General features: G+C 42.4%; 1 protein-coding gene across 2 annotated transcripts in view; it reads right to left on the reverse strand.

Annotated features, from left to right (window-relative positions):
* PCSK2 (proprotein convertase subtilisin/kexin type 2) overlaps window positions 1-23720 on the reverse strand; it is a 211065-nt gene that overhangs the window by 177308 nt on the left and 10037 nt on the right. The window contains exon 2 of one of the 2 annotated variants that reach the window (XM_061208707.1): window positions 13683-13787. The exons of the other annotated variant lie outside the window; for it this stretch is intronic. Coding sequence (XP_061064690.1) covers window positions 13683-13787 — 105 coding nt within the window. The remainder of the gene's footprint in view (window positions 1-13682; window positions 13788-23720) is intronic. 2 annotated transcript variants of the gene reach the window in all.

The following is a 23720-nucleotide window of genomic DNA, read 5'->3' on the forward strand; positions in this document are numbered from 1 at the left end:
CCCAATGTTTTGGGGGTGCCGTAAGGAAGAACTTTTTATGCGGACCACCTTTGCAAACTGTGAGGTTGGGGGCTTGTCATAGAGGTGACTTGCCCGATGCCAAGTCATCTTGTTTTGGGAGGTTGAAGAGGACAGATCACAAAATGGAGTCCCATGGACAAATCTGTTCTGCTGACAGATTTTGTTCAGTTTTTTCACGTGTTAAGAATTTTTTATTTAGTCACTAATACTTTTAAGAAGCACAAAGATTTTGCACAAAGGTTGGCATTTTCTGATTTTCTTGAAAAACTGGGATATCTGGCAACAATGGACCTCCATTTTTGTGAGGTGACAATCATCTGAGGAAGAGGTTCTGCTTCCTCCTTTTGACAGGGTTGTAACTCTGGTTTTCCACAGTCCCCACCACTCCCTATTGTATTCCCACCTAGAGGCAGAAGAAAATGTGATCATTTGTCCTCTTGCTTGAGTTACTGCTTTGCTTACACCCAACCCACCTCAACTGGTAACTTATTTGCCCAGCCTCTCTAGGCGTTCTGTTTGTGATCCTGATCTGACACACTGATTGACTGGGTTGGAGAATAGAACTTAACTAGAAATCACTAGTTTTCAAACTTAATTTTTTTAGTTGAAATACCTCTGCTCCACCACACCCAGCTTGCCAAACGAAATCTTACACCAAATCCCAATTCATAAAACAGGATAGAGAAACTATTATCTTTGAGGTGGATGAAAAACCTCCACCTCATCATCTAGCATTTCCCCTGAGGCAAGAAGTGGAATTTTAGGGCTCTGATGAACTAGTTTGAACAACACACAATGTGAAATTTTCTTGTAAAAGATGAGGATACTAACATAAATGGTAGTTCTTCCAAACACTTTAGAGTATTGGTTTAAAGAAAATTCCCATTTCTCAGATGAAAGTAAAGACATGCAAAGGAAGGATCACAAACTAGTGGGAAATCTGGGTTTTAATTCTGGCTTTCACATCAACCAGTTGGAGGAACTTCAGAGTTGCCCCTGGAATCTCAGATATCAATACCTGAAGGGACATGTCAGAGGCTAACTAGTCTACACTCTTTACTGTATTGACAAGGAAACTGAAGACTGGGGGATAAAACGGTTTGTCAAGGAAATGTGGCTAGTTGGTATCAGAGCTAGTGTTACAACCCAAAAACAACCTCAAGCTGCACGCCCTCCTTCACGCTCCTTTTCTCCCTCGTAGGCAATTATTTGAGTCTGTTTCCACCCAATAGATTTGAACCACTTTGGTTTTCTTCTGCTCTCTGGGAGGGCTTTCTCCTGTCATTCCTCTGAGGTGTCCTTACAAACTGACATCCATTAAGCAATTCTTTACATGGGGTGGGCTGCTCTTCCTTTTCAAGGGGAATGGAAAATAGAAAATTGTTTTGTCTTACCTGTTTTCTCTCAGGCAGTTAGTTCTTTATTGCTAAATGGGACATACTTGCCATAGAGAAGATGGAAAACACAATATTTTTGGTACAGATAATGGGAAACCAATTAGATAAACTCCAGCAATTGGATTGTTATTCAGACCTGAATCTCCTTGTCTCGCTGCTTTTTACTCTTTTCCAGACCTGGCTTCAGTCATTTCCTCTCCTCAACCCAAAAGGGTTTGAAACTACCTGAAATGGTAAGAATTCAATTCCTCTCATTTTCTAAATTCCCTTGACTTAGATTTAAGAACACAAAGCTTGTTTATGGATGAAGATGTGATCACAAACATGTCAATGGACATCATAAAAGGAAAATGGCTAAACCAATTTAAAAATAGCCGAAGAGGGTTTTGGAGTGTTTTTTTAAAACTTTCTGAGGCTTATCCAACTCCAAACATAACTTTGTCTCATGAAACATGATCTTAGCCAGATGGACATACTTATTTTAACCATTTGTTCATGTCATCGTTAAGGAACACCGATAGCCTCCTTCAGCTAAGCGTTGAATACAATTCACTTTGGAGCAGTGGTTTAAGGAGTGAGGAATTACTTTCTAGATAGATATTGAATCTTAATAGGGAATTATTTTAAGAACTCTATCTTTCTGAAATCCATGAAGATGTGATCAAGGTTGAATCAACACAGCTTGGATTTTTGTATTTCTTAATTGCAGATTAAGGTTCTTACCTTCGGGTCTACAGTCAAACTTGACCTGTTTCACAGCTTTTATAGTTCCTTAAAATTAAAAAGAAATGCCCAACTCAGATTTTCCTCTTGCCACGTCAGACAGAGGCTGTTTCCCGGTAACTTCACCCAGCAGCTCACAGAACTGGGTCTTGGCTCTGAGATATTGCCTAGTTGGGCTTGAGGTTTTAGAAGCTTGCTTCTTATGCATTCTGAGTCAAATGTGACACCATCCAGCCCAGATACAGCAGTGTCTGGTTGAGATAAAATTCATGCCACCATTTTTATTTCATAATCTCACGTTTGCACCATGAAGTTCAATACTCTTTCAGAAAAAATAGATTAGAGATGGAAAAACTGAAGAAGCATATTCCATTGATATCTCTAAGTGGTTCGTAAGAAATAATTATAGGGACGGCCAAGATACTCTGGTAAAATGTGAACGAGGTAGGGCACATTGACTAATTAGTCTTTGCTTGACCTCTGATCCTCTTCCTCTATTATTTTTCCCTTCTCTGTCTCCTCCGCTGGTCCCCAGTCATCTCCCAGGCTTCTACATTCTAGAATGCCCTAGGGTTCCATCCCACACAGCTTGTCTTCTCTAGTTACACTCATTTCTTAGATAATCTCAACTAGTCTCATGGCACTGAATGCTATCAATGTGTGGGCAACTCCCACTTTATGTCTCCAGCTCCAAACTCTATCCTAAATTTTAAAATCCCTTCGCTTATTTTACTTCTTGACTTGGATGCTCAATGCAACCCTCAAATGTTAACATGCTTAAAACTACTCTCTTGATTCCCTACCCATTCCCAGTCAACCTGCTTCTCCCCCAATCTGTCCATCTACATAAATGCTACCTCCATGTGCTAATAACTCAGGCCAATAGCTCTAGAGTTACCTTTGCCTTCTCTGTTCCTCTCCCATTCCTTATCTAATCTGTTAACAAAAGAATCAGCAAGTTTGAAGTCTCTACTTTCACAAAATATTCCTAAATATTGTTTCTCACCACCTCGACCAGCTTCTACCCTGGTCTAAGCCATCATCCTTTCTCCACCATCCTTTCAGAAAAGTTGCCATCACCTTGCACTGATCTCCCTGATTTCCAGCGTGCACCCCCATGCCCACCCCATCATCTATAATTCACCCCAAAGTAGAGAAATCCCATCTCATTCAGTCAATCCAAAGTCCTTACCCTGACCTGTAATGTCTTCTCTGGTCTTGCTTCCTTGCTGACCTCATTTCTTTCCCTGTTCTTCCGGGCTCCCATCTTCCCAGCCTTCCTGGCGTTCTCGCTGTTCACAGAACACATCAAGTGCGCCTTGGACACGAGGCCTTTACATTCGCTGGTTCCTCTGCTGGGGATGCCCTTTCTCCACAACCATATGGAAACCTTCCTTACCTCCTTCAGGTCTATATTTAAATGTCACCTTACCAGAGTAGCCAACCCTGGATGCTTTTTATAAAATAACACCCCTCCCCTGCCACTCCCTCTTCCTCACAATTTTCTCTATTTATCCTCATAACACCTTCACCAGCAGTCATGTAATTGCTTTATTCATCTGGATTTTGTCTCTGTCCTTTATCCCCAGAAGTATATAAGCTTCACGGGAGGAATTCTTGGTCTGTTTTGATCCCTGTTGTGTCTCAGTACTTAGAACAAGGCTCAGCATGTAGTTGAGCTTAGCAAATACTTGCTGAATAAATAAATGGTTTGTAGCAAGCAACCAGATAATGGAGTTATATTGTGAGTTTAATGAGCGTAGACAAAATGCTTATTTTTAGGTGATAGAATAGAGGCATTTTAGATATTTAAAGGCATTTCCTTTGCATCTTGAGGAAGGCTGGGGAAGGAACGAGGTAAGGCAGGTCAGGAGACATTTGCCTTAAAAACATTGAAGATTTTGGTAGAAAATCCTAAAAGTTTGCCAGCTCACCATTCGAGGGTCATCATCTTGTGAGTTATGAAGACAATACAGAAGCACTTTCTTCTTTCCCTATTGCTTTCCTCTGCATTAGAGCTTCTTAGAATTCTCCCAAAGACAGTTAAGACTCCCTGGAGATCCCTGGGCTTGCTGGAAGGGTGTCTTCCAGAGCGTCCTTCCTTCTCTTTTGGTACGCGTGGCAGCGTGAGCAGGAGTGATCACTTAAAATACACTCACAACAACTAGAAAAAGCCTGGCTTACTCCTCAGCAGATTTGCCTGTGCCTTTCTGAATCCATAGTAAACACTTCTCCCCTGTTCCCCACAAAGAGTTAATTATATCACTGGCAGCAGTTCTTTGAGGCAAGAAGCCAGGCACATCTGCAGCGCCCAGAGGAGATACAGAAAGTCCTCCCTGCTGAATAATAAAACCAGCAGATTAGGGCAGATTAGCTTTTCCCACAGGTTAGAGCACCACTGAAAGCATCTCTCCTCTGCTTCCTCCCGCAATGCACTTTCCCTTCTCCAGATGCCGTCAAGTCACTCTCAAAATGTGTAACCCATGAAGGTGTACACTTGCTGAGCCAACCTCTTGATGAGGTGTCTAGAAAATGAATTTGGTCACCAGCTGGAATGCTAAGTCAGAAGCTGCTCCACGTGGGTTCTCAGCTTCACCCTTTGGGCTCAAAGTGTGGTCAGGGTTGTGTGCCTACAAATTCATGTTTCCCTCTGAGCTAAATGCAATCCCAGGAGCAGGGCAGTGCGGGGGAGCTGGGCTGCCTGGAGAAAGCTGCTGACCCTAGAGGCATGCCAACTCTTCCAGAAAGACCAAAGCTCAGGGCAGAATTTTGGCCCCCATGGTCTCCAGACCCTGGCGTTACTCTCATGATTATGTGATATATCACATGGTAAAAGGGACTTCATAGTTGTAATTAAGGTGACTAATCTGCTAAGACCAAGAGAGGGAGATTATGCTGGGTTATCTAGGTGGGTCCAACAGAGTCACAGGAGCCTTAAGCAGAAGAGGAAGCAGAGAGGTGTGAAGCACAGGAATGATTTGATGTGTGTTGTTGGCTTGAGGATGGAGGGAACCACAAGAGATGAAAACACTGCACACCACATTCTTAGAAACATCTTTTATACACGCAACTCCCCACCTCAGAGTCTGTTTCCAGGAAATCCAAGCTAAGATACCATCTTTGTTTACTTTTTTGTAGAGAAACCACACCGCAGGGATAGAGTTCTGAAGTGGGTAAAGTGCAAACTATGCACGGTCAAATGAACTTTGAAAATTTCTTAGGAAAGTTAGAAATCAATATCCTGTGTCTCAATTCATCACAAACGTGTGGAATTTCCTTCCACAAGGAATCTGGTCCTGTCCTATTGTTCACACAGCAGACGAACACGTTGGCTTGTGCTTAGGAAATACTTTGCATCAAAAGTATTACCTTGAAATGCTGGAGTCTCTCACCCAGAAAGGTGAACTGCTCCCACTTTGAGTCAGGAGGGAAAGAGGCCGACTGCATTCTCAGATGACTCTACTTATTCACGCCACTTCAGGGCATATCCCAGTTGAGCAGAATCAGGAGCAGAAGTGCCCACCTTGCTATTATCTCCCCTCCTTTTTCACTTTTCTATTTATAGCTGAGTTCATTGAATTCACATAAATCACATAAGCCAATGATGTAACTTCATATTTTCCCATTACACTATTTCTGATTTAGAGAATCCAGTTATTATTTAGTGAGAACAAGGTCTTAAAGAATCACAAGTTCGTAAGCAGTATCAATCCTCATTTAGCTTTTAATTATTTATTTATTTATTTATTTATTTATTTATTTATTTATGGCTGCATTGGGTCTTCGTTGCGGTGTGCAGGCTTCTCATTGTGGTGGCTTCTCTTGTTGCGAAGCACGAGCTCTAGGCGAGAGGGCTTCAATGGTTGTGGCATGCGGGCTCAGTAGTTGTGGCGCGTGGTCTCTAGAGCGCAGGCTCAGTAGTTGTGGCGCACGGGCTTAGTTGTTCCGTGGCATGTGGGATCTTCCCGGACCAGGGCTCAAACCCGTGTCCCCTGCATTGGCAGGCGGATTCTTAACAACTGAGCCACCAGAGAAGTCCCTCATTTAGCTTTTTATTTAAATCAGATATGCTGTTGCAAGGAGTCGTGAGTTTTATTATTTCTTCCCCATCAGTTATGGTCGTGTGACCCCAGAGAAGTCATTTACCCTCTCTGGGTCTATTTTGTCTGAATTATATTTTAAAGCTTCAAGGCAAAGCGTTGAATCAATGTCTCCTTTGGAATCTTCCTGCTCTACTATTCTCTTTGTGCAGAGGAGGAGGGAAATTCGTTTATAAAATCTAAGTCAGTGACAGAGTAGCACCATGCAGTGTGAGGACCCCTTACAAACCACAGGATGGTCGGTAAGTCATGAGCCTCCCTAAACTCGCATTTCCTCACCCGTAAACTGGGGATCTGATACCACTTAATTCGCAGGAGATATCTGAGGTTTAATGAGATGATGCCTGCTAAATCCTTAGCACGGGTTGGATGGTAGGATTTGCAGCAAGAGTTCACCTGCCACTGCCGACAGCTTCTTGCATCAAGCATCTCCATCTGCCACTCTGCTTGGGGACTTTCTCCAGCATCCTGAGGCTTGTTCAGCCTGTGCACAGGGCAGTTCGGAAGTGCCAGGGATTTAACATCCCAGGTCAGCTCAAAAATGAGAGACAGAGCTAGTAGATTACTCATCGGGCAACCGCCCTCCTTGTGGGACAGCTCTGAAGGGCCCCCACTGGGACTGAGTCTCAGCTGCCTACAATGCAGACCTGCTAAAAATCTCACCCTCTATTTGCTTTCCTCACTTCCCTCCATCATTTTACTCGTTCTCTTGTGCATCTGAGAATCAACCTCCCAAATAAGTCACCCTCTTCTAAGTCCTTGTCTCAGGGTTTGCTTTTTGCGGGAACCCAAACTAAGACAACAGCATTCAACAGACACGAACTAGTCTTACAATTGTTATCAAATGAAACTGAGAGGGAGCCCCAGAGAGATCCCCTCTGGCCTCTTCTTACACAGTGGTCTGGCTCCTGCAGAAAAGTCATGAGCGTAATCTTGCTTTCTCCTCACTTATGTGCAGAGGGTCACTAGCTGGCTGGCTGGGCATTGAGAGGGATGAGCCCAAATGCCCTCCTAATGGATTGCGCCGTACAGGTATTCATTTGCATTTGTAGTTCAGTTTTTGTAAAGCAGCTTTCCTCTTGAACCCTGAGACACACATTCTAAAAGCGTGTATTTGTTGCTTCTGGATTCTTGAGGAGAGGAAATAAGGTGGAGAGAAGCAGGGAGGGAAAACCAGAGGAAAAAGGGAAGAAATGATACTAAACTTTGCTATGCACTCCTTATGGAGTGATTTGCCTCTTCAAGGTAGGCAATGTGGTTCCCTTTTTTATGATAGAAAATTGAGCTGTTAACAGAACAGGAAAGGTCCAGGTCACTGAAGGGGTCACATGACAAATGTTGGGAGGTGGGTTTGGGGCTGAGTCGCACCCAATAATTTTTTTTAAATGTTTCCTGTGCCTGTGTCTCTCCTTCTCTATCTTATTCTGTGCTCTCTGGCATCAACATCACTTTATTTCTGTTCCATATGTCCCCAGTTTATTTCTCTGTCTGCAATAGACATGCCAGATGCACCCATGAACCCTTGTTATCCCACGGAGGAGTCTCTCTTGGGAATTCCGGCTAATCTGTGCCTCTAAGGCCCCAAGAGCTAAGGGAATTTCATTCCACTTTCAAACCCCACCATTGGCCAACTCTATACTTGCACGGCTTTATTCATGGACCATCGAGCTCTTATGATCGTGCATCATGGACAGTCTTTTCCCAGTGAGAATCCCAATTCCAAATAGGTTGTTCCCTTGTCTGACCAAGAGACCTAAATCCAGGTTGGAAAAGATGGTCACCATTGTTGGGGACCCGAACTGCTGTTTTGGGCTTTCAAACTCATGTGCGACTCAGGCACACGTCAACTTCTTTGTTACCTCCATTTCAAGATGGAATAGCATCTGTTGGTCCAACTCATGGTACAAGGAAAGGAGAAGATGAAGAAAAGGCACCCATGAATGCCCTCTGGAATAAAAGCTCTACAGAAATTCAAAATACTATTGTATTTGCTATACGATTTATAATAAACTCACCATGTCTGTGTTTCTAAATAAGTAAAATATAATTAAATCTATCGGCTTTCTTTTTTTCCCTAAAGAAGACATTCAGAAGATAAATCAGGGGATTTCTATACATTTCTTAGAGCATTATCTCAAAACCTCAAACCTCACCATTTTAGAGTTAAGTATGAAGATAAAAAACAATGTATTAAAAAAAAGAAATGTGGAAACCAGAAACAATTTTTTTAAGGTATAAAAATCAAAACCAACCAAATAAACCAACCTATTTTTTCTGGGGGAGGGGGTTATAAATTTTTTTTTAAGGCACTAAAATGATCTAATTTCTATTTTTAGCAGTCCCGCAGGCTGACTCTCATGCGTCATTGTGACGTAAGGAGAGGACACGCCCACTGGAGGAAGGTTTGGTCAAAACCAAAACGAAAAGTGAGGGAAGGCATTTTTCTCCACGACATTTTCTATTTGAAAGTAGATTTTCCAGAACATAATTGTGTTTTTTCTTCTCTTCTCCAAATTTTAATCGAAGTACAGTCAGCCCTCCGTATCCGCAGATGTGGAACCCGCGGATACGGAGGGCCAACTTCGCAATGCCATTTACATAAGGGACTTGAGCATCTGCGATTTTGGTATTCGCGGGGGTCCAGGAACCAATTCTCTGTGGAAACTGAGGGACGACTGTGATCAAACAGTTATTTAATATTAATCCAAGGAAAGACACAATACATACAAGTGGATTGTCCTTATCATTACAAATTACTGTGACTGATGTTAGGTATTTGAAAAGATTGGAAGCTAAGAGCTTAGCGATTATGACAAAATTTCATGTAACTTGTGGAGGAAGAAGGTAAATGAATTTCTTTGCTTGTTTGAACTGCTGAAGTACCCAAAGCAATTACAAGCCATTCCCAGCTTCTGTCAACCACCTGAGTTTCAGCTATGATAATGAATCCATTAAAAAATAATATCAATTATTGTATTATTAAGTCCCATGGACAAAGGAAGCCTGATTCACTCATTATTCAGATTTTTACAAAGAGATCACACCAGTCATGTCCAGTTAGTTTTAAAGAATAGGCAAAATTCTCTTTTGTTCAGATTGTATCGTTCTATGAGATTTTTGAAGACTATCCAGCGAAACTAACTTTTGTGGGTTTTTGGAGTGCCCTGAAAACTCACAAATATGCTCAGAATAGACGTTTAAAGAACAAAAGTGAATCACTGTGGGATCATGTGCTGATACGTATGGTCATAAGACATGTGAATACACTTGGATGAGGAAGAAGCTAGGAAGATGCAGTTCCTGTGTACAGAACACAGAGGAAACATGAAATGTGCTTTGAGACCGGGGAACTGAGAAAAGGTTTCAGTGGACCGATAGGAGTTTCTGACTCGAAACGGGTGTAAAAATGATCCCAAGGGATAATTGGATGGTCTAGTAGCATTGCTGAGAAAAGGAAATAAACGTTTGTAATTCTTGAATCAAATATAACTTCTCGCAACAAATGACGTTCAGGTTATTTTTTGTTAAATTATCTGGCTTCCATATAACTGGTGGGTGTTATTGAACGATGTGAGTCTTTATGTTTCTGAACGTATTTCATTTCAATGCTCTCTATGTCAGATGAGCAGATATGATTCAACAGGACTGTGAAACAAATGTCTTAAATAAATCTATTCCCCAGCAGCTTTTCAAGTACTTGTAGAACGTATGGGGTTTGATGCGTAGACTGTGGACCACAGTTAGGTTTGACTTTGAGATTTGTTGATGCTGCTCTTAGCTAAAGTTTCACAAATGTCACAGAGGTTTTGAACATGGATTATTTGTTCTTGACCTTGATGCTGAGAAGGAATTTTTGGTTTTATTATTTCATTTCAGCTTTGGATTTATTTATTACATCTTCAAATTATTTTAGCTATCCACACACTTTCCAAACATGTTGTTCTTGCTTCAGTGGTTGCACTGTGACTTTGAATATGATCAGGAACACAGAGTGACCTTGGAAATTAAAAACGGGTTCCTCATAGGATTTTCAGTGACAAGACTTGAAAATGATGAAATGAATTGGTTTCTTTTACCCACAATTAAGAATGTATTTAAAGGAAGCGTTATAAAGAAGGCTATACTTCTGTTTCCTAGTGGATGCACATTTTAGAATAGCAATGAAAACATAAGATGAGATGAACAGTATTATTTCATAGATTAAAACTCTGAAAAAAATCATTAACCATCCATCTATTCGTTTGACAGTCACTTTTTGAGCATCTACTGTGTGCTCAGAACTGCACTATACAGAGATACCCAGAAATAAAAAAGACACCGTTTTTGCTTTTTAGCGTCTAAATGATGTTACACGGCATTATGCTAGTCTTTTTAGCAGAAAGAAATGGAAAGGCAAGAGAATACCTTTAAAACAGTCTGCACCAGAATCTTTTTCTTAGCTATTGCCCTGAATATTGATGAACAAATATAAAGATATTGAAAGCAGCCCTGTATTGGCCTGGACAAAAAGCCCATGTGATCCCTTTCTAGTCATTTTCTTCTTTTCCTTAAACATAAAAGTTAGTCGTGAAATGAGGGACAAACATCCTTGAAATTTCTGTTCTGAAGCCAAAACAAAACCAAAAGTAAGCTTGGTCCTCTATCTTTTTCTTCTCTATTTGTTGGGTTGATAGGAGATCTTGGTAGTTTCTTTGGCTAAAAAGCTACCTAGGTAGATTGAGCCCTGAGAGTCTATAGAAGCTGAAACCCTCCCGGACTTTTGTACATGGCTCCTTGGGCTCTGTATTGTCGTTCACAAGCCAGGGGACAGCTAGTGAGAGAGGCCAGGAAGTAATGCAGAGACAGGGGAAGAAGGAAGCTGGGGCTGTGAGCATGATTAAAGCTGATAAGCCTAGGAGACAACGTGTTTCATAGGAGGATAAAACAACTTGCTCTTAGCATCTTGATTCATGAAAAGTAACTTGCAACGTCTGTGCAAGAGACAAAAGGATCCTTTTCAGCTACCTGATCCTTCCCCTTTCCTCTCTATACGTCTATTTACACCTCTTTTGGAAACCTGTTTGAATGTGCTTGGGTAACCCCACGTTGAGGTATCCTAACTCGACATATCTGCCCTTAGTTTAAGGTCTAGAAACCCACAGGGCTTCCAGAATCCTCATAACACTGCTGTCGTACTGTTCATCATCAATGCTTTTTGTTTAAGAGTAGTCACCCGATTCCTGTCAGCCAATGCCAAAATTAGATGACCACAAGAACATCCTGCAGGAAAGACTGAGGCCTTAATCTAATGTTTTGGAACAAGGCAGTCATTACTAGCAGGGTTTTTTGTTTTTTGTTTCTTGTTTTTTTTTCTTTTTGCAAAGAATCATGAGGTTTTATGCTTTATTTCTTTTCCTAAAATGATTTTATTATTGACAGCAGCCCTGACATTTAACCTTGATGAGAAGGCAGATAAAAGCTACGGGAGATTTACGACCTTCAGTTTTGCTGCTCTCTTCTCTTGGTCTTTGTGGGCAGGTACATGGATACCCCCACCAGGTAGAGGCAGATGGCTACCGGGACCTTATAATGGGCAGTGGGGAATGGATGCTCCTTTTGGTTAAAATAGATACTATTTTGAGGAGAAAGACAAATGATTGGAATCACCAACACATGATTTCCTTCCTTATTATCCATCCCATCTTTTCTTCTCCTTCAGAAACATCACTCCACACTTCAAGAATCAGCATTTCAAAGATCATTTCAAGTAAGTGCAAAAATAAGAAAATCTTAACCTAATGGGCCTGAGGAGTCTCTCTGAACCAAACAATGGCTTCTTAGTTTCACTGTTCCTTGGTTCTCTTTCCCTATCCAAGCCTTTTAAGCACCACTTTCCTTCTGCCCCAATTTCTTTTATGTGCTTCTCTGAATGATCTCGGGGCAATGTGTTTAATTGTGGAAGAAAAGAAACCAAAGGAACTTTTAAGAATTATATAAATAAAAGTAAAAAATTGGCCATAAAGGGTAAGATCATGGGGCAGGTAGGAAGCATAGGGAAAACCAGTGTCACTTGCCCCAGAGTGGTCACTGTCTGCTGGTACCCACTCTGGGTCCACAGGTGAGACAGGCAGCATATCTGTCCAGTGCTTCTCAAGGGCATCCCCAGACACTGAACTGATACAGCCAGGCCAAGTCTGTGATGACAGAAAGGAGAGCTTCTTCCTTAGGTAACAGTGCCAGCTTCTATAACAGACCCTTTACTAATGCTGGGCATGGGCTGACAGCACCGGCAGCTTGGATCTTACTGCAAAAGCAAAGATAAAGGGGCTTCTCAGAGCAGTATTTTCACTCTAGGGAATGCAGGATCCCCTGGGTTGAGGAGTTAAAGGAAAATTGCCTGTGGCCTGTCAGTTGGTGATCTGCGGGGCAGTCTTTTCATCTGCGTTCCTAATTAAAGGCCACATTAAACCCAGTCAAATGTTCACATGAAAAGCCCCACAAGAATGATTCCAGATTCCATCAGCTCCAAAGGAGTCTCATGTTAAACCTCTAACTCAAACGTCTGACCCTCTTCACATCCACTGTCGCCCAAGTCCTGGGGAAGAGGGTATGAAGCCTTCAGTGTACAGACAGCAAACTGCCTGGATTATTAATTTCCCTCTTGGTGAATTGCATATGAGAAATCAGAATCTCCCAGTTGAATGAGTGTGGGGAGGGCGGAGGAGGTGGGGACAGTCAGGATTCAACGACACCCAAAGTTCTTATTCTGAGAAAACAGGAAGTGGGAACACTGGAAAAGGAGCTGCTTTATGGCCAAGATGATAAGTTTGGTTACAAGAAAGTTGAATTTAGGTTTCTGAGGGGAAAGAGAGTAGGAAATGAGAGCTGGTGTCCAAGAGCAAGGTAAAGATTGGAGGTAAAAGTGGGAGTCATGAGCATCCAGAAGACATGGGGCATGGGGTAACTTATTAGAAAGAACAGTGTGGGAAGAGGGGCTGAGCAGGTCTTGTGGCTTCAGTCATGCTTGGACACGGAGAAGCCCACTGCCTATTGTGAGCGGATCGCTCACTGGCCATATGGGGCACGGCAGTCTCCTCAGGGCATGTGGATTCACCAGTAGAAACCGTCCATAAAATGACTTATTAAACTGCTTGGTGTCTTCCCATGCATCGCAGGCCAAAGCATGTCCCCGGGCAACCAGCAGTCCTCACACAGTAATGCAGGAGAAAAAGCCAGAAAAGAGGTGGTACTCCCGTTTACTCCCCCACCTCCGGCCAATCGAGGGTTTAATTAATACGCGTAAGACAGGAGCAGAGTCCCCAGGACCACTCTGCAAGGGATCCATTTGGCCTACACGTCAAGTGCCTTTACATCAAAATTCCTGCCTGCTCCCTTGTACACCCCCCCAATGGGCTCGTTTGCGGCAGCAGAGGTTAAAAGGCAGGTTTCCAGGAAAACTCACCCTGGGGTCTCTCTCCAGCTGCTGCTGATGGCGCAGGCTGCGTCTCCTCTTGGCCTTTGCCAGGCCATTGTGATAAAAATGATACAGGCCTTCGGCGAAGGGGAGCTGTGGAGAGTCAAACAGACACAGGCGTGGTTAGCTTCTGGCGGCGCCCTAGAACAGGGACCCCAGAGCTGGGGTGCATGCCGGGGCCCCCTGGGATGGGCATGTATGTGAGAAAACCCCTGCTAACCCCCTATCAGACTTGGCGCTCTGGTTCCCTGTCACCGTTCTCCTCCCCATTTCCCTACCTTTTCTTATGTAATGCCGTTCACCTCCCCTCCCCCCAAACCTTCTATTCTTTCCTCCATTACTTTAGTTTTTATCCATCTTTTAATCTTCTCTTCTCCTCCGTGGAGCCTTCCCTTTATATTCATCCCCACACCAAGTTCTCCATTCTCTTCTCTTAGGTATCATAAGAAGAGAAAACTACAGACCATTACCCATTAAATGGGCCCCATGTGGACCACAGCAAGCCATCCGCACTGTACCCTGTATGAATCTTTGATCCCAAGTCCATGAACATAATAAAGTGGTTGTTGTTTGTACTAAGAAGTTTTGGGTTGGTTTGTTACTCAGCAATGGATAACAGGAACAAATAGCTAGCTGAAAAAAATGTTTTATTCCTTCATTTTTTAGGACTGTGCAGACCTGAAACTCTACAATAATATTGGCTCTGTCTGTCAGCTGGTGACACCAGCCTGGAGTAGCCCAGATAAGGGCCCTCAAGGGACATTCCTGGCAAGGGAGGAGGGGGCCTGAGGCCAGAGAAGCAGATACTGGATGAACTTCAAGGGCACAGCAAGTTTGGCTAGGGGTCTGGTGTGCAAATGAAAATCTTTTAGAACACTGTAGCATTTGTGATTTTGTTCCTGTTCATTAAAAACCACATTCTTCAGGGAGAATTAAACATAAATATTTCATGTGAATTTTTCCAGGCTCAGTGATTCTTGAATGTTTTCTCTACTTAACCCTGCTGATGTACTCAGGGTAATGGTAAGATCTGATCAAAAAGGTGCAGGGGTGGAGGGAGAAGGAAAGAAAATGTAAGTGTGCTTATCTTTTGCTCTCCAAAGACTTGTGCTTATGACCACTGTCAGGTGGTGTGAACTTGGAGTTTTACTTCCTATTCTGGAAGGTATGAAGAATCTGAGAATTTTTAACACAAGAAAGGAAATTTGGGGCTATAGAGCACCAGTGAGCTTTGGAGGGACATTGTTCTGGCTCTGTTTTACTGATTTTTTAAAAAAAATTAAATTTGAATGGAGGCAAATGGAAAACTCTTTCTTACAGTGGAATTCCAATTAACAAAAGTAGAAGTAATGAACAGAAATTGAATATCACCATTTGGAAACACCATAAATAATTGTGGCTGGCAAGTGTCACCAAAGGATGCTAAAATTAGTGGGGGAAATATAATGATAAACAAAGAGAAATAATACTTTACAGTGGAGAAACCTGGCAGAGACGTCCTCAACCAAGTGATGTAAGTTAACCTCACTACAGATGAAACATATCAAAATCATGTGCCTCATGATACAATGCACTGAGAAGGAGACATCACTTACATAATTTCCTTGCCAGAAATATATAACCTGTATTCAGTCAGGAGGAAACATCAGGAAAACCCATAACTGGCTAGTACCCTTCAAAATCTTCAAGTTCATAAAAGACAAATAAGGACTGCAGAAATTTTTGAAACCGGAGGAGACTAGGGAGACAGGACAGTTAAATGTAATACATATCTTGGATTGGATCCTGGATCAGAAAAAAGGACATTAGTGGAACACTTGGAAAACTGTGAACGAAATCTGTAGATTAATTAATAGTGTTATATCAATGTTTTTCCTGGTTTGATAAATTGTACTATGGTTCTGTCAGACGTTAACTTTGGGAAAGCTGGATAAAGGGTATATGGGAACTTTGTTGCCATTTAAAAAAGAGTAATTTTTTTATTGTGGTAAAATATACAGAATATAAAAATTTTTCATTTTAAAGTTTTAAGTGTACAGTTTAGTGACTTTAAGTACATCTCCATTGTTGAGCAGCCATCACCGCTATCGATATCCAGAACTCTTTTGATCCTGCACGTTCAACTCTACATTCATTAAATGATAACTTCCTATTCTTCCCTCCCCCCAGCCCCTGGCCACTGCCATTCTACCTTCTGTCTCCAAGAATATTACTATTCTGGGACCTCATATAAGTGGAATCATAAAATATTCGTCCTTTTGTGACTGGATTATTTCACTCAACTGAATATCTTCAAGGTTCATCCATGTGAAGCACTGCCAGAACTCCCTTCCTTTTGAAGGCTGAATAATATTCCATTGTACGTATGTACCACATTTTGTTTATCTATTCACCAGATGATGGACACTTGGGTTGCTTCCACCTCTTAGCTATTGTGAATTATGCTGCTATGAACATGGGTGAACCTGTGTGCAATTTTTGCCAACTTCTTAAGTCTAAAATTATTCCCAAATTGAAAGTTTTTAAAATGTAAAAATACTTTTAAAATTAAATTTGAATGCCCTTAAGAGGGCCATATATTAAAAAATTTCAAGCCGGAGGTCCCACCACTTCCCTTTGTCACATACTGAAATCACTTCACATGGTTATGTTAACTGAAGGCAGTTGAGTGGCACCCCTGGCTTGGTCTAAGTGCCTCATTTCATAGAGAAAGACATTGTGGCTCAGGGAGGGGCAGGACTTGCCCAGTCAAGAGGGAGCTCTCAACAGAAATCCCTGGTCTCCTTGACTGTAACTCCAGACGCTTCCCACCCACCGCTTCCGTTGCTGTCTCGTTCTATGTCCCGTCCCCCTTGATAACCCTGGCTATGAATCCAACAGATTGCAGGCTGGAATTCCTGACAAGGAGGAGTGCGACTCAAGGACAGCCAGGCTGGCGAGTGACCCTCTGCGGTGTACTTGGGACCCACGACCCGGGATTCTTTGATTAGAAGCACTGTCTTGGCTATGGAAGAAATGGAGTTAATTGGTCTCATAGAGCTGAAATTGGAAACTTGGGCAATAAACAGGTAAACTGACTGACCACAGACTTAACAGGAGATTAACCTGCAGGCACTGGTTATTTTTCTGAGCCCTTTTTGCCTCTTGTCTTTGGAGTGTAGACCCCAAATCCACTGCCCTCTGAGCCTCTGAGAAGCAACTGTCTGGGGAGGTCATGCGCAAGCACAAGCTAATCACGGGCAGGGAAAGACAGATGCCGTGTGGCTTACAGTAGTGCAAGGTACCTGCTGCCCACACAGACCTCAGTGAAGAAATGCTTGCGCCTTCCTCCATTTCTTAAGTAGAATGCTGATCTTCCAAATAGAAAAGACATATTAAAAGCAATCTTAGGTCCCCAAACCCTCACCTGTGTCCCAGTAAGAAACCTCTCATATATTTCAACACTTAGTATATTCTCAAATGTTTCCTTCATTTAAACACACACACACCCTTCTTTTCTTTTACACCATCACCTGTGTGTCTTAAGGCAAAATACACATGGTTCCAGAAGGAAGGAGAAAAAAAGAAATGAAAGAAGAATTCACAGCAAATTGTCAGCTTGAAGGTTCAGGCTGGGTGACAGTATAATAACGTTGCTCACTCAGACTTGCAGTTTTTAGAAATTCTCATTATGCCGCGAAATTTTATGGATCCCAGCAACGCTTCTCATTGCCTCTTTTCTGTCCCGCCTGCCTCCTTCTCCCACTGATAACCATGGCTCCGAGCTAAAGCTCCTCTCTGAACCCACACACTCGCTATCCTCAACAGCCAGGAACCCCAGGGAACTGGCCGCCGATTGTGAACAGATAATAAGGCGTGTTAAATCCTCTTGGAGCCCACTGCCCACCTTCCTTTAGACCAAAGTTCTTTCCCCTCAGGCAACCCCTGGACGCTGGTCTGCGAACATTGTCTCCACCCCAAATTTTGTGCTTCTATGCATTTGCTTGTTTCAGGAATGACCACTGCTTCTCACAGATTCTCAAATGGGTCCAGAGCCCCCAAGCAGTTAGGAATCTCTGGCTCAGACCCATCACTTTTCCTTTAGTGGCTCTGTCCATTGTGCTGATTTTCATGATGCTCAGTCATGTTTATTTGGGAGTCTAGTTTGGTAGAACAATGGACTTCATTCCACATATGAAGAAATTTATAATTTTATTTTCAAGGGGAGCTGCTGTCAAGAGGTTCAAGGAATAAAAACTGGGAAACAGAACAATACATCAAGGATAGAAAACTGGTTCAGCTGATAACTGCTTGTCAATTTCATTTAGGGGTCTTGCATTTTACAGGGAGGGCTAGGCTCTGCATTTTACTGACATTTCCTGAGACCATTCTTAATTTCCCCGGATTGCATGCAATCTCTTACGGGTGGGGGACTGCACTTTGCAATAAGGATGAGGGAGAAAGGGAACTGGGTGGAGGTGGGTGGGGTCCCAGGCTCTGCCCTACTGGTACTTATAGGCCAATGAGGAAACACACGGGAAAACTACATTGTGCAATTGACAGAAACATATAATATTATAGAAAGAAAGAAGGATGGAAATAAGGAGATCGCAGCTGTGCATTAGACAAGAGAAGGTAAGGAAAGGGGAGAAGGAGAGAGGAAGGGGGACCCTGAGAACTTCTGGGGGAGAGGCAGTGTCAGCTGGTGTGATTTAGATAGCATTAAAAGGTTCCCACTCAGCCCCATCCTAACTTTAATTTGTGTGTGTGTATGTGTGTGTATTGAATACTTGCACGAAAGTCCAGTTATCTCTGGGGGGATGGGGGTGGGTAACACCCTAAGCCATGGTCAGCTAAATGCCTCACTGAGATTTGCTGACAGGATGGAGTTCCTAGGGCCAGAAAGGAAGAGAGGAGAATTGAGAGAGGAAGGAGAGGGGCACCAAAGGTATAGTCCTGCCTATGTTACAACCATGCTTCAGCCTGAACAATCTCTTGTTTACAGGTTCTCAATGCTCACCTGTACTGAGTTGCATCTTACCCCCAACCAAAGTTCCTCCTCCTTAAAGTTTGGACCTAGGATCACACATCTCAGCTATTTGAATACTCTCACCTCTTTCTGTCTTGCTTTGGAAAAAGAGAGGGGTAAAAAGTGGGTCTGGAGAATGACAGGGAAAGGCCACCTCCTCTCCTGCACAAGACTCTTCCTTTGTCTTCTGCCTCAACAGGACCAACATTAATTGCCTCTGTTGTCAGGCTCTTAGGTGATTCACAAAGAAGCTCAGAGAACATGATTAGCGACTGAGAGTTGGAGAGATAAGCAAACCCATGGAGGTAGTCTGTGGCTCTGGTGGCTGAGGAGCCGCAGGGGTCCTCATTAAGGTTCTCTAGCCTTGGAGAAAGCCTCTCAGGCACTTGAGTTTCAGTCCTGTATCACCATGATAATGTGTGCTACAAACCACCAAAAATCTTAGTAGCTCCAAACAGAAACCGATTATTTAGCTCACGATTTCCTGGGTCAACAATTTAAGCTCACTGAGTAGTTGTTCAAGTATTGACTTCATTAAAATTAAAAACTTCTGTGAAAGACAATATCAAGAGAATTTAGAAAACAAGTGTCAGACTGGGAAAAAATATTTGCAAAGGATACATAAAGGATTGCTATCCAACATATACAAAGAACTTTTAAAATTCAATGATCAGAAAACAAAGAACCCAATTTAAAAATGGGTCAAGGACCATAACAGATGCCTCGCCAATGAAGACATACAAGTGGCAAATAAGCATATGAAGAGATACTCCACATCGCATGTCATGAGGAATTACAAATTAAACCACAATGACACATCATTACACATCTATTAGAATGGCCCAAATCTGGAACGCCGACAACACGAAATGCTGGTGAGAAGGTGGAGCAACAGGAACTCTCATACATTGTTGGTGAGGATGCAGAATGGCACAGCCACTCTGGAAGACAGTTTGGCAGTTTCTTACAAAGCTAAACATACTATTACCATATAATCCAGCAATTGCACTTCTTGGTATTTACCCAAATGAGCTGAAAACTCATGTTCAGACAAAAACCTGCACACAGATGTTTATAGCAGCTTTGTTCATAACTGTCAATATTTGGAAGCATCCAAGATGTCCTTCAGTAGATGAATGGGTAAATAAACTGTGGTACATCTAGATAATGGAATATTATTCAGTGCTAAAAAGGAACGAGCTATCCAACCACAAAAAGACATATTACTAAAGCAAAGGAAGCCAGTCGGAAAAGTCTGAATGAGTCCAACTATCTGAAATTCTTGAAAAGGCAAAACTGTGCAGAGAAAAATAAGATCAGTGTTTGCCAGGGGGTGCAGGTGGGGGCAGAGAAGAACAGGCAGAGCACAGAGAATTTGGGGGAAGTCAAGAGATTTTGTATGATATTATCATGATAGATATATGTCATTAAACTCATGTCGAAACCTACAGAATTTACACTAAGAGTGAACCCTAAGGTAAACTATGAATTTTGGGCAATTATAATGTGTCAATGTAGGTTCATCTTTGGTAAAAATGTACCATTCTGGTGAGTGATGTTGATAAAAGTAGACAGTATGTATGTGTAGGGGCAGGGGTATATGAGAAATCTCTGTACTTTCCTTAATTGTTGTCCACTTAAAGTGGCTTTTAAAAAATAGTCTTGAAAATAATATAGCCCATTTCAGTGGATTCCAATGCTATAATGACCCAAACGGAGAGCAACGTGTTGGAAATGGAATATAGAGTATGTGGCTTTTATTGTTTTAATTTTTATTTATTATTTTTCTTTATTTTGATCATTCTTTTCCTTTTATTTTTTGAAGGGGCCTAGATGGGCAGTGAATAAAATGGAGATGAGGAGCTGGGCATTTTGAATATATCCAATGATTCTAAGACTATGAAAGGATATAATAATTGGAACTGTTCAATAAGAAGTCATTCCATTCTTAGCAGAGAGGCATATGGAGGCACAAAAAATATGCTATCTCATAAAAATCAATCAACAAGAAACAGGCCAAGACAATTTCATATTGAAGGCAAATAAGCCACATTATTTAGATGAATAAAGTAAATATGATTTCACTAGAGGAGTGGAAGGCTTGACAGCTCCTTTGAACAGATGCCGCTCATACCGCAGAGGAGCCTAATTGTTTATTTGCGCCTCCAGCTCCTCTGTCAACAGAAGGAGGCCTGTGGTGTGAGGACTCATTTCTTTGAGTAACCAGATGTGACAGAGAATCTTATTCAGCCTGAACTTATCAGGGCATATTGTAAGGTTAGCCTGCTCTGAGGAGGTCCTCTGGGTATAGAACCAGAAACCAGTTGCTAAACAGAGTTTTCCACACCCCAGCACATAAAATAGGTAACTTGTAAGAGACTGGATGGAGCCATCAGATCAGGGGAAGTCTTATAAACTGGTCTAGAGAACTATAATATGCTTTTTGTTGCACATAAATCTAAATACGTTACCTTTCTGTCTGTAAAACCCATCCCTTTCGATGTGCTCTATCTCTGTAGAGCTCAATAAAAAACTTGTCAATAAAATATGACTGTATGGATGGATGTTCCTTTGGATTAGCTATTTGTAAGGGGGGAATTAGCATCTGCGGGGAAGTGAGAGGGGAGAGTGGAAAATCCTTGACCCAGCACTCAGGACACCTGGCTCTAGGCCCACCTTGCCCATTTCTACACTTCTCCTAGGTATTGTTCTCCATGGACAACACTCAACTCTCTTCTGTGATTCTAAGAGCTGCTCTTCCCTATGACCAGGAGCACAAAAATGCCAAACGGCTTGTGTTGTCCAGGGTTGTTTGTTTTTGTGGAATGGAGCTACTGGTCCACAGTGGGATTCAAACAATGATACACTCCCAAGAACCTACACAACTTATTTATATCAAGTCTAAAATGACAGTCAGACAATGAGATAGGTGAAGAATAGCTGACCCTCAGCCTCATTCACAAACAGTTCCTTTCTAACCTAAGGCAAAATTTCCATGTATTATCTCAGAAATGAAAATGTAAGAACATGCATTCTTCCTTTGGAATATCAGGGAGTAAGCTACTTATTAGGAGTGCTGGGATAACATTACTGTCCTGGCTCTTCTTTTTGGCTTCTAAGTTAGGGGGCTTGTTTTAGATTCATGTATCTGTGTGTCTGGGAGGAAGTAGTATGCATTTAGTGATTTTGTTCTTAGCTGGAATAAATTTCATGGATAGAATTGGCTGCCTCTACCAGCCATCCACTGTGGCTTCAAAGACAATAATTAAGCTATTATTATCCCTGATGTCAATAGCCAGTGGCAGTAGGATCAAAGGCATGATTTCCTAGTAGCAACATCTGTTAAAAGGGATGGTGCTACCTGCTTCCAGGATATGAATGATTCCCTAGGACAAAGGAACAAGGCTGGGAGATCCAGGCCCCTCTACTTCACTACTAGCTCAACTTGTTTTTCTAGGGTTACCTGTATATGGCCACTCTGCTATACTTTCCAAGTATCCTTCAATGTCTCCTTCTACTTATCCACAAAATCCACGCTCCTAACATGGTGTGGGTGACCCCCCATGAACCATCCTCAGTCCACTTTTTTGGTTTCATCTCCCATCTCTCTTAGCGTCTAGTCAGGCAACACTAATTGTAATCCTTCTAAAATTCCAGTGCACTTTGTTTCAAGTGCTGTACCATCCTCGATAAACCCCCTTTTATTTTAATTTGTTGAAATTATGAGCCTCAATGCAAACCACCTCGACTTGGCACTGCCTGCCTTGTGAAGGCTTCCCTTCTGCTTCACATGTCCTATATCACAGATCTCTCACAAAACATATTGCCAGTACTCTGGTTGCTCATAAAGAGCACTCCTACTTGTCTGTGATTTCTGTATTTTATCTAACCTGTGCCTTCCGTGTAGCAGATGATGTTTTGATGCCCTTCCTGCATTCTCTTTACCTACCCTGGAGGTCCCCCATAGACAGTGCCTGTACGTGCCACAGTCTTCATGCATCTCTCTGCCTGAGGGTGTTCTCTGACTGTGGAAGCAGGCTTGGCCTGCTTGGGGCAAGCAGAAGTGCAAGGGTTTTGATGCCTCTCAGGTGTAACCCTCAACCGAGGAAGAACGGGAGCTGGTGGCTACATTTCCTAGCTTCCTCACCCTTGGATGGGATAACTCAGAAATGCTGTAACTCCCAGACTCTTCGGTAGGAGAATGTTGCAGAAGTGGTCCTCGTTTGTTTATGTCTCTCTGTATCAATTCCTTAGGATAGTTCCCTCCTGCACTGACTCTGAGCTTGGCCATATGGCTTGCATTGGCCAATGGGACTTAATAAATGTGACACAACCAAAGACTTGAAAAAGGTTTGCACACTGGAGCTTGATCGCTCCTTAATATCTGAAAACTTTCTTACTTGTCCCCAAATCCATGTCTCAGTGCCTGAAATCATACTTGCTTATTGAATGCGCTAAGTACGTGTTTATGGAATGAATGGAATATTCTTCTGCTTCTGCGCTTCCCCCGCTATGACGGTGCTCCTGTTACTTTGTTTGTCCATTGGTTTCAAACTTCCATAACTTTTCTTTGGTCCTTTCCTCCTTTCTAAGTTAATGGCCAGAATGGCTTGTTTCGGGCTTCAACTTCTGGGTCCAAATTTGCTTCATGCCAAGCCTCATTGAAGACACACTCTCCAAGGTTCCCTTTGGCCTGATTCTGCACCCCACCCCATGGTGCTGCCCCTGGACTTTAAGAGATCCACAGTGGCTTGTTTCCCATCCTTCTCCCCCCATCTCAGGCTCTGCAAGCTCTCTCTTGGTCTCCCATTCCTGGTTGACACTCCCTAGAAACACAGTCAACAGGAACTGACTAGAATTGACTCTTTCATGCCAACTACCTTCTTATGTTTGAACTTCCATCATTTTTGAAGAGAACTGATAGCCTTCTGATGAAACTGATATTTTCCCCTCTTCACAGAAGTGAAGAACAAGCTAAGGGCAAGGAAAGATAGGATTTGTGGAGCTCCTTGCTCTCC

Source organism: Eubalaena glacialis, chromosome 13 (genome assembly GCF_028564815.1).
Source record: "Eubalaena glacialis isolate mEubGla1 chromosome 13, mEubGla1.1.hap2.+ XY, whole genome shotgun sequence".
NCBI classification, from domain to species: domain Eukaryota; kingdom Metazoa; phylum Chordata; class Mammalia; order Artiodactyla; family Balaenidae; genus Eubalaena; species Eubalaena glacialis.